Source organism: Tachypleus tridentatus, chromosome 4 (assembly GCF_004210375.1).
Source record: "Tachypleus tridentatus isolate NWPU-2018 chromosome 4, ASM421037v1, whole genome shotgun sequence".
Lineage (NCBI taxonomy): Eukaryota > Metazoa > Arthropoda > Merostomata > Xiphosura > Limulidae > Tachypleus > Tachypleus tridentatus.
In genome coordinates, this window is record NC_134828.1 from 108,620,791 (window position 1) to 108,633,224 (window position 12,434).

The window sequence follows — 12,434 nt, forward strand, 5'->3', positions numbered from 1 at the left end:
ACTTAAAATGTTTATCCCCTCTTAACTTCAGTTAGATATATATTGTTAAAAACATCTTAACGTGTATTCTCTTGGATTAAGGACAGACCGCCCCTCCAAAATATACTTTTTCCTGTATTGAGTAGAGACGACCCCTCAAGTATGTTTATTATTTCTCTACTTTACGGTTTGAAACAGGTATGGCTAACACTTCTAATTGAATTGTATTAGCTATAGCTTATTAAAGAACAGAATTAAACAAAACTCATGACTGGTCCGAACAAACTTAAGTTGAAATTAGTATGATGTATGTGAAACTTACGATTACTTATAATTACTTCACTTCATGATTGGCTTGAACCAAGATGTGCCATTTCATTCCACCATCATAAATACATTACCTTCTTCTTTTTGTCATCAAATGGATCCTTAAGTGAAAGTTTGAATTTTTTTATACGCGTATACTAGTCTATCCAAACACTGTAAACTTAGATGTATACAGATCAAGTGTGAACTTCTTGAAGTTAAATAATGAAATAATCATGAAATAGATTTAAATGTCGATTAAAATGAGACTTGAAAATCCCTTGCTGTAAAGATAACACTGACGTTGTTGATTAGAATAATTTATATGTCAGATTTATTAATACAAGTACGCTCTTCAAACCCTTCACTCCACTACTGTATTTATCTTTTAACTTTCTCGGAATTCTTTGTTTAATATTCAAAGATGAAGAAATAAAGATTTGGTACGATAGCCAACAACCTCAATCGTTTAACTCATACATTAGCAAACTCAAAGACCAAACAGCGCAATTGTTTCATGTTGTTGTTTTGAATTTTCGCGCGAAACCATACGAGGGCTATTTGCATTAGTCGTCCCTAATTTAGCAGTGTAACACTAGAGGGAAGACAGCTAATCATTACCACCCACCGCCAACTCTTGGGCTAATCTTTTGCAAACGAAGAGTGGGATTGACGGTACCATTATAACGCCCCCAACGGCTGAAAGGACGAAAATGTTTGGTGTGACAGGGATTCGAACCCGCGACCACCAGATTACGAGTTGAACGCCTTAACCTACCTGGCCATGGCGGGCCGGGCAGTGTAAGATTAGAGTGAAAAAAATCGAAACCATGTGCAAAAATATCCAATTTAGAAACTTAAAAGAATCGAAATTGAGATATAGAGTGTTTGGTGCATTTAGCTGTAGAAGTTACAGTATCAATAAAGTTTAGGTTGTTGAAAGGTTTTTAAAGGTTCACAGTGTTTTATACTTTCCTTTCGATTATAATGTGCCTGGATTCGGTACAGTAAACAGATGGTCTAATAAAAAATAGAAACTTTAGAATTTTATCTGTTTTCAATCTCACAGTAGTCCAGATGGACTTCTTATAAAAGTCTTCTGGCCCGATCGAGTTTTCTCCAAATAATAACGGACTGTATAATGAACATCACTGAGTGGGTTACTTGTTTAATGGAACTTGTAGGCCACCAGATAGAAGCACGACTGAAAACTTACCATATAGCCTAATGGATCCTTCCGTTGATCCAAGAGAATTCTTAGCGAAACACTTGTAACATCCATAGTCATCAGGAGTCACGGCCTGGATGGTCAGCTGCATGTGAACTTTGTAGGTATCCTCCCGAGTCTTAGTTAAATATTTCTGGTCAGAAATGATCACGTCCCCTGCTTCTTTAGTCCAGTAGTTGATGGACATAGGAAAGGCTTCAGTATGACATTCTAGGGTAGAGTTATTTCCGAGTAAGGATCCTACTAGTTGATGTGGAATCCAGATCATCGGTGGAACTTAATAAGGTGTTTAAACATGATTAGTCTACAAAAAGACGAACATAATGAGTTGGTGTACTACATAAAACTTAGAATACTCAACCACCAGATGGTAACACACTTATTGTTGACACTTTGAATAACATATCAAATATAAGTACACATATAGCTGAATCTTTGGAAAGTCATCTATAAGCTAGGAAACACACATCTCCAGAACTTAGGATTATGTTATATTAGATAACATAATGTTTTGAAACAACATGAGACCTGTTGGTCCATCTTCATTGTTCCATCTTTTAAAAAATAATACCTTAAAGTCAGTCCTTTTCATTCGTAAACTTATCAAATCTTTTCTTAAACTAATTTAGATTTAATACCTCTACAACATCTGAAGTCAACCCATTCCAAAGGCCAACCACTCTGTTAGAAAAATAAAACCGTCTTAGCTAAAGATAACACACGAAATATACATAGAGTGTCAGGCTTTCTCCCTTGTTATTCATAAGTTATTATTTCTAATTGTTGTCTCTACTGATAAATATTATTTATCCTTCCAGATCTCTGTAAGTATGTTCAATTGTTTATCATCTGATAATTTTTAACGTCCTTTCCCTATCAGAAGATAAAACGTGAAGAAGTGTGTGTTTTCTTATAACAGAGCTATCTGCTGAGTCCACCGAGGGGAATCGAACCCCTGATCTTAGTGTTGTAATTCCAAACACTTACCAGTGTACCAGCGGGGAACGAAAGATGAATGAAGACTACATCCTAAACGTATGTGTAACAGCTGCAGTGGATACTGTACAGGTTGTATACATTTTAAACAAAGATGGATGGACACATTCAGTAAAGTCTCTGTTCCTTTAAGCTTACACCACGTCCTCATGATGTACTTAAACTTCAGTATACTTTGAGAAACATCTTTAATTGTCAACTCCTTTGACAAGCACGAGTTAAGGAAATACGTTGTTTGTTTCAATCGATCTATTGGGACCAGTATATTAGTTGAATGGGGATTTCATGTGTTCCTGTATCAAAAAAAAATATCGACTGGCATGAAGTCCAGAAAGTGCGTCGCTCAGAGTAACAAGTCCCAGCTTACCAAACTAGTTCAGGCTGTCTGGTGCCGCTTGTGAATACTGGGATGAAGCCCCATCTTTATAGAAAAGACACTTCTTATCACTAAACATAACCGAAGACCTTTACTAAAAGAAAGCTCTCTCTGCTCTGTCAAAACTAAGTACATGTCCAGTGTTTAAGGTGACAGTACCTTTACTAACGTCCAGTGGTCCACTTGGAACACGAAGACATTGCCCTTTAGCAGTTTGCCACCTTTAATTACATTATTTACCGGAGTACGTTCATCACTGACCAATGACAACGATATACGCTAATCTGCCGACTAACGAACGACAGTTACCATTTCTGGATTTACTCTTAATAAAATTTTAATTGTTTGATTTGTTTGGAATTTCGCGCAAAGCTACGCATTGTAAGATCACCATTCAAAGTTGTTAAGTGTTACAGTTAAGTTAACATCCCTAATCTTATATACTGTTTTGTTGGTTAAGTCCTTGTTTCGTTGGTTCTATTCCATATTTTACTAACTGATTATTTTCAGTTACATCTTACACTCTTTTGAAGCTGCGACAGTTTACTCAATGTTTGTTTGTTTATTTACCTCGCGTTCACTTTTCATTGCATCATTCTATAACTGTTTATTTGTCCATTCACTCTACATGACACTTACAAGCGGTTTGTTTGGTTTACCATTCTACAATTTACTTCTTTATTGCTTTTGTTACGTCTCCCACGTGCTGTTTAAACATCCTACGTCTTGTTTAATGTATTTTAGTATAGCTATTGGCTCCTGTAGTTTGATTGTTTTTAATGTACTGTTTTCAATATCTCCCAGTTAATCGTGTTTTCATTCTATAAATCAATATTTATCTATACCACAAACTTCGTTCTATTTGTTCGTTGTTGTATATACTTCCATACTAACTGTTTCATGCTTTTGTAATTTCAAAGTTCTATAATTCAGTCACACCTGAGCCACATTTTTAACACTGGAATGTTCAAAACCTTCCAAACGTCCATCTATAACTTCCTGCTATTCGGTATATACTTTTTTCTTCTATCTCCAAATATCTGTGACTGTTCTTTATATAAGTCTTGTAACGCACATTCTGTGTTTTCCGTAAATGCCTAATTTATTTTTTATTATATCATTCAACAACTTTATTACCACGAATAAAAAACGTACTACTCAACTGTCCAGTGCTTTAATAGCACCGTTTTCTTATAATGAAGAAATAATGCCATGTTACTTACAAACATACTTTCTAGTTAGAGTACAACTAATAGTTTAATATTTAATTAGATATCAATAGTTATTTACTTTTGTTTGAAAGCAAAATTATAGTTTACTATTCAGGTAAAATATAGACTGAGAGCAAGTGTTTAATTTGCAAACATTTTATAGCGTACAATAATGTCATACACAAATCGTTAGCCCTTGTTTGTCTGTAAACAGAATGACTGGCTTACTGTTGATATGAAAATGAATCTTTAATTTGTTTTTTTGCCTTTACATAGAACTGGCGAATAATATTTCTCCACGAGGTGAGCCGTCATTATTCTGTGACTATTCGTGTACTTTAATATATTCTATTTCATACTGACTATTTTCCAGTTTACTTACAGTTAACTTGTAGTAATATTCTTCGGCTTACTGATGGGGGAACGCCATTGGATGCGATGCACAGATATGCACCCATATGTAATCTGCTCACCTTACTAATGTTGACGGTTTCTCCCGTGATAGAGGTTGCTGTAATAATTAAAGTGTGATTATTATATAATATTTCATGTGTATATTCTCCTAAGTTTAGACTAGCGAAAATGAAGCGTAGAACTAATTCCCTTGTATCTTGAATGTAGAAATGTTTTATGCGTTTGTTTGTTTTTTGACATAAAATATTTGTGAACTTTATAGCCCCTAAACGATGGCAAAAGGACATTTCTAAAGACGTAATAATACATGCAATGGAAATTTTTATATTGCCTAATTCAAATTACGTGGACGATATGCCTTACATAGATAGTGTTCGCTCTAACGATCTCAAAAGTTTCATATAAACTCTTCTCTATGAGAGTAAAACTACTAAATATACAACATTTAGAATGCAGAACTGTATAGGTGTAGGTTTCACTTCAATTAAAATTTAATTTAAACACTATATTTGACGTAACATATTCAGTAACTACCAATACCAGCAACCGATGGTACTATTAATAGTTCACCAATCTCTTGAAATGAACTAATGAGATGTGTATGACAATGGCATTTTGGTCTATAATCTGGTGTAATAAGATATTTTGTTCTTACCTTTAAGTTTATTTTTCCTTTTTTGAAGATATAATGGTTGCTCATCCTCTCGTCTCCAAGTTATAACCGGTACGGGATAACCTTTGGCTATACACTTTAGGGTTACGTTGATTCCTTCCCTCACGAGCAAATCAGTACTACTCTCAGACCCAATGATTTCCGGTGGAACTGACGTAGTTAATAAAAGAAATTCTTGAATTCAATTTTATTATTAGAATATTTAGTGAAAGTTCACGCGCATGAAGCAATGAAAGCTCAAAACGTTTGACCAATAGAATTAAAGAAATCTGCCTGTTCGTTGTCCGTTCATGAAATACAGAATTAAAACCTTTCGTCAGATGAGTTAACTGTAATCGGTCGTCACAAAACATGAGAAGATTGCTGTTTCTGTTAATGGTATGATTAGTAAGTACCGTAGTCAGGGTCTGAAAGTTCGTTCTATATTTGAAACTTATTATCTTCTTGAGTTATTTGTTTTTTTTTACATGACTGACAAACTATTTCAACACAGTTCCTACAAATTATTGTTTTAACGCAACAATCTTGACTTATTCTATGCTCAATATTTTATGCGTGAAGAATTCAAGCTGTTCCCAAACTTTATATCGAGCATAACTGTTCATTTGTTCAAAACCTTATTTTATATCTTCCTTAAAGAATTTATTTAACCCAGTTTGTCTTAATTCTACCTCAAAACACTTGAAGTGAGAGCCTAGAATGATATGAATTATTTTAGCACTTTATAATAGTGTTTTTGTAAAGATTTTTCATAATAAAATTTGAGATAAAACCATCCTTAATATGGTTCATGTTAAGGTCTTTCATAATAGCTTTAAAGTTAAAACATTTCTTAACAACAACGATATTTAATACTTTTGTTCAAACATTTCATTTTAAAACATTCTCCAACCCGAAAGAAAAACTTAACTTCATCTTATATATATACGTATAATCTAATTTTCTAAACTTTGAATTCCATAACATAATATGAAGTGAATAAAACACAATTATATGGTTGTTATTTTGTTGATTTTTTTTAAATTTCGCACAAAGCTATACGAGGTCTATCTCCACAAGCCGTCCCTAATTTAACAGTGTAAGACTAGAGGAAAGCAGCTAGACATCGCCACCCACCACCCAATCTTGTGCTACTTTTTTACCTAGAAATAGTGTGATTGAACGTCACATTATAACGCTCACCATGGCTGAAAGGGCGAGCATGTTTGGTGCGACCGGAATTCGAACCCGCCACCCTCAGTGTACGAGTCGAACGCCTAAACCCACCTGTCCATGCTGGGTCCATTATTATAAGAAATAGGGAGTTTATGTTTTTCTGACATTTTAATCTGATGATTTGATAAAGTAGCCTGCATAGTTACGTTTAAAATATTTGAAACAAAAATGTTTAGTAAGAGAACAAAAAAGATTTATTCTGTTCCAAACAACATGTTTATCTTCTAGTTAAATACAAAACAAAACAATATAGTTGAAGAATAATAATGGTATAACAACATTGCCAAGTATGTCTATGTTTAGTTCAAAATTATTGTGTTCAACAATGCAAACATAACTAAAAACAACACATAAAGAAAGGTTAAAACCCAAACACACCTTATAAACATGTAACACTTCTGCTAATAAAATAAAAATACGATATTCCGTCTGCACCACACTTGTCTTATTACTTAAGCCCTATTTAACGTTTCTAATAATAGTAAAACAAAAAGTTACATATAATTTAGAATAACGTACGGTAAACATGGTTTACGTGAACAATGCGGTAAATATTAACATTCATGTTGGTTTGTTTGTTTTCTTATAGCAAAACCACGTCAGACTATCTGCTGAGCCCAGCGAGGAGAATCGAACCTTTAATGTTAGCGTTGTTAATCTGTAAACATACCACTGTACTAGCGGGAGGGTATTCATTTTGGTCTAATTTGATTTTGAAAAAAAAGCTCACTAATTATATTCTTAAAAAATCAAAAACCTAACAGGCCAGAGAATAAAACCGTGTACTTTCTTGTAGCTCGACTCAATTTTTCTACTTTATAGTTTTCCTAATGATTATTTGAAAAAATCCATTAAAATTAAATTAATTATGTTTACCAGCTCAACACTAAAGGTGATGCAATAAACTATATTTCTATGAAGAATCCAAGCAAGGAACGTTAATAAGATATTTTTGTAACACAAACTATCGTTAATTCATCATTAGAGCTTACGAAGTTTTTGAGACAACGTAATAAAAGCGGTAGTTAAGATTACAATGTTTAATTCTACGTTATGTTGTTAACAATATTTTTATAACACACTTTAATTACATAATGTATTTTTGATGACCAGAACATCTATATGTTTGAAATTTGTTGGTTAATTAAATTTCTAGAACTTTCGTTTTCAGTTTTTTAGAAGCATTTATGTGTTTATGGAAGAGTATATCTGATGCTGTCCTTATTTTTGAAATACTGATCACAGGGAAGTCAACCAACTGACATAAACCAATCACAACTCTTGAGAGATAATCTTTACTAACGAGTAGGGACAGTGACTGTATTTCAAGACAGCTGGTATGGGTATTAAAACTTTTATTAAAATAAAGTAGAGAACAACAATCTTCTTCGAAGATGACCTAAGAAGGTCAAAACGTTGTTCTCTACTCTTATTTTAATTAAAGTTTTAATACCCATACCAGCTGTCTTGGGAATATATTTTTACTTCAAGCGGGTTTCTCGTTATCAAAAAGTGAGAGTTACATTTATAGAATTTGTTTCTTCTTGTTTTTTTTTAATTTCGCTCAAAGCTACTCGAGGGCTATCTGCGCTAACTGTCTCTAATTTAGCAGTGTAAGACTGGAGGGAAGGCAGCTAGTCATCACCACCCACCGCCAACTCTTGGGCTATTTTTTTACCAACGAATAGTGGCATTGACCGTCACATTATAACGCCCCCACGGCTAAAAGGGCGAGCATGTTTGGCGCGACGGGAATTCGAATCCGCGAACCTCGGATTATGAGTCGTACGCCTTAACTCACGTGGTTAGTTTGTTTGTTTGTTTGGAAATTTCGCACAAAGCTACTCGAGGGCTATCTGTGCTAGCCCTCCCTAATTTAGCAGTGTAAGACTAGAGGGAAGGCAGCTAGTCATCACCACCCACCGCCAACTCTTGGGCTACTTTTTTTACCAACGAATTGTGGGATTGACCGTTACATTATAACGCCCCCACGGCTAAAAGGGCGAGCATGTTTGGCGCGATGGGAATTCGAATCCGCGAACCTCGGCTTATGACTCGAACGTCTTAACTCACGTGGTTAGTAAGCTTACAAACTTGAACGACCTACTTAATATGATTATATACTATTAATTATTTTATTAGTTGCGAAACGTTGAGATTAAAGTAAACTGTTCCTTTTTTTTTGGTAAGTCCTAATAATAGCTTGCGGGTAAGTTTCAGGACTTATCACGCTGAAAATTTCGATAACCACGACAAACACAGCGCAGATGGTCCTCTATGTAGTTTTAAATCTTTTTTCGAATCAAACTTTTTTCCTCCTTTAACATGTTACTATATAACTAATGTTACTGATCAGTATTGAAATACTCACTTGTAACTATTTTTCAAACTCTTACACATGAAACGAACCCTGAAATTTATGTTTCTCGAGGCAATTTTAACGCAATTCAACACAAGCGCCAGCTGTTGACAGCTAACCCTAATTTTCAATTAACAAAACAAGTGAAGAGGGAGCTAGTCAACAGCACCCATTATCAGCACTGACGAAATATTGCCAAAGATTTAACTGCCACATTTATAATCTGCCAAAGCGCAGAGTGAAATATTTTGAGATAACGGCAAGCAAAATGCGGATTCTAGGTCAACAGACCTAAAAAACTCACCACTAGGCCTCGACTGGCCCTTTTACGTAGTAGTAATGTTAGTGATGACATCACAGACAAATGTCGAGTTTGTTAATTAACTGCCAGCCATTCAAGGACAATATACAGTTTAATTAAAAGAAAATCAAAGAGGGCGCTGGACATTGAAGACAATAGAAACTCTTGGATTTCGTTTTATTTATTTTAGTGTTAATCAATACCCCTCTCCCTAACAGACACACACACAGGAGGTCAGTGATAGTTTTGTACTTAGAACGATAAACATCGGGTTTGAATACCTGCAGTGGGTAGATCATAGTAAGTGTTTTGTTTAGCTTTGCTTTTAACCATAAACAACAATAAAATCTTAATTTCTAACAAATACTCTCATTAGCATCGAGTTATTTTGAGAATACAAAATCAATGTGGTTAAATTAACTCACTTTGTGCAATTTTATAGTAAACTAGGCTTTATTTTGTGTTCCATGTTTTTATCATTTCGAACAGATAGCAAAAATATATGTTCCTTAATTGTAAAAATATTAATTTTCTGGGAAGAGAACGAAACCTAACAACAGTAGCAAGAAGTTAGATAATTTTTAAGCAAAATAGTTAATTTTTCTTTGTTAAAAAATATTAAACTCAGTGACTTTATTTTAAATTGATCAGCATCTGGCTTACATAATTAAGCCCTCATAACTTTTTTCTTCATTATTGTACTTTAAAATCGTAATATCACTCTTAAAACTTCAATCCCTGTAAATGTTACAGTTCAGATAGCCTACTGTGTGTCTTTGAACGTAAGAACAAATAATTTTAATATTCTAATTAATGTAGAATTAATTTGCATAATAATAGTTCTGACGTTTTATTTTCAACACCAAATGTTAATTTCGATAAGTAAAAAAAATGAATCCATGGATGACGTAAGGACTAATACAATCCTTGTTTACTCTTGCCTTCACAGAAGACAAGTTTTATTAAATTCGCGAGTCATCAGGCCTCTTTGTAAATGAAGGTATTTGTTTTTTGTCACTTTGTTACGGCCCTAGTACAGGAAATGACTGACCACTAGAGGGTTGCACCTTCTCTACAGCTGGCCCAGCATAGCTTGGTGGGTTAAGGCGTTCGAATCGTAATCTGAGAGTTGCGGGTTCGAATCCCCGTCACACCAAACATGCTCGCCCTTTCTGCCGTAGGAGTATTATAATGTGACGGCCAATCCCACTATTCGTTGGTAAAATAGTCCAAGCATTGGTGGTGTGTGGTGATGACTAGCTGCCTCCCCTCTAGTTTACACTGCTAAATTAGGAACGGCTAGCGCAGATAGCTCTCGTGTAGCTTTGCGCGAAATTTAAAAAACAAACATTTTATCACATATATGCCACTTCCTTCATTTAGGGCCCAGCATGTGCAGGAGGGTTGAGGCGTTCGACTCGTAATCTGAGGGTCGCGTGTTCGAATCCCCATCGCACCAAACATGTTTGCCCTTTCAGCCGTGAGGCGTTATGATGTGACGGTCAATCGCACTATTCGTTGGTAAAAGAGTAGCCCAAGTGTTGGCGGCGGGTAACGATGACTAGTTGCCTTCCCTCTAGTCTTACACTGCTAAATTAGGGACGGCTAGTGCAGATAGCCCTCATATAGCTTTGCGCGAAATTCCACAAAACAAACAAACAATCTTTCATTTAGTATAGAATTCGCTTAAGCTTCTGAATTTATGTTTCACAGTACTACCACTTTGTAATCAATACTGAAAAGAAGAAATATTTACTAAGTATTTTCTGACTAATGCTAGTCCTTAACATACCAACAACGTCTAGATACCCGACTTGGCTTTTCATGGGAACTGTATTTATCTGACACATGTAGCCTCCTCTGTCAGACTCCTTGACGTTATTGATGTGTAGAACCCAGTTTCGATAGTTATTATGACTTAGGTCAATTCTGTAATTCCTAGTTATCACGTGGTTGTGGATGGTCAGGATAGTCTTGCTTTTGACTCTCAGCCAGGCAACCTTAAATTATAAATTTGGAAATATAGATACAAGAACACAGTAAACATAATATACAAATGAGTTGAATTGATAGTATAGAAGTATCTAATTTCATAATTCAATACACTAAAAATATGAAACTTCGAACGAATTTAAAACACGAATCATCAGCTCAATATTCCATGTTTATAATATCTTTTGTATAATCACCACAATGTCTAACAAGACAATTCTAAACCCACATGCTAAGCTTCAAATGACAAATAACCTTTATAAAGGTAAAAAATAAATTTTAAAAATAATAAAATTTGTTATACCTTCTACGTGTGGAATGTTTGTTTCGAATTTGGCACACAGCCATACGAGGGCTATCTCCGCTAGCCGTCTCTAATTTAGCAATCAAAACTTATAGACAGCTAGTCATCACTACCTACCGCCAACTCATAGGGGGATTGATCGATTATTATAACGCCCACCACAGCTAAAAGGGCAAGCATATTTGGGAAGACCCCACCCTCAGATTGCAAGTCATGTGCCCTAACCACCTGGCCATGACATAAATTAGAACTTATTATATAACTACGTTATTGTACTTTAGAAAAAAAGGCATAGAAATAACAACATATTTATAACACAAAAAACTAACTATTATTACAGAAGTTATGTGTTACAATTACGGACAATTTTGTCCTGTAATGTACCTAATTGTCGTTTATTTTCTCCTGTAGACAATAAAATCACAGAAATACAAAAATGTTAATAGTTATAACCTGATGAAAACACGAATCAATCATTACAATAAAAATAATTAATAGTTCGGTGACTTATTATTTATTGCTAAGTATATCTAAATATCAAATCAAAGGTAGAACTCCAACAGGAAATATTTATTGAAAAATAATGTTAAAAAAATAACAAATAATTTAACGCACAGAAAACTAGTACCAGTACTAGTTTGGAAATTATGGTGAATTTTTCTTTACGACTTATGCTAACCTCAGAGCTTGTTATAATGGTAATGTTATTTGAAACTATTTCTTTTTAAGCCGTAATATATAAATCTGACAGTCTAAATGTAATCACTTTACTGTTTTTAATTTTCAGTATATAAAACAGTTGTTTAGCTTGTTTTCATTGTTTAATAGTGTGTAATGACAAAGCATATCGTCTACTGTCTTCTCCATTTATTTGTGTTGAGTATGTTGGTGGTGTCTTACTGTGTTATAATCTGTAACATAAACGGTAAATTGAGATACACAAAAAACGTTTACGGGTGTTTCATTGTGTTATAATAAATGACATAATCAGTATGTTGGGATACACAAATCATGTTGACTGGTGTTTTATTGTGTTATAATTTGTAACATAAACAGTGTATTTGGATACACAAACCAGGT

At 34.4% G+C, this 12,434-nt stretch overlaps 1 protein-coding gene across 2 annotated transcripts in view; it reads right to left on the bottom strand.

The window, feature by feature from the left end:
• LOC143249866 (lachesin-like) overlaps window positions 1–12,434 on the bottom strand; it is a 41,928-nt gene that overhangs the window by 11,782 nt on the left and 17,712 nt on the right. For both annotated transcript variants that reach the window (XM_076500436.1, XM_076500434.1), the window contains exons 2-5: window positions 10,851–11,058; window positions 5,166–5,333; window positions 4,479–4,607; window positions 1,502–1,789 (exon numbers count right to left, since the gene is read on the bottom strand). In XM_076500436.1, the coding sequence (XP_076356551.1) occupies window positions 1,502–1,789; window positions 4,479–4,607; window positions 5,166–5,333; window positions 10,851–11,058 (793 nt within the window). The remainder of the gene's footprint in view (window positions 1–1,501; window positions 1,790–4,478; window positions 4,608–5,165; window positions 5,334–10,850; window positions 11,059–12,434) is intronic.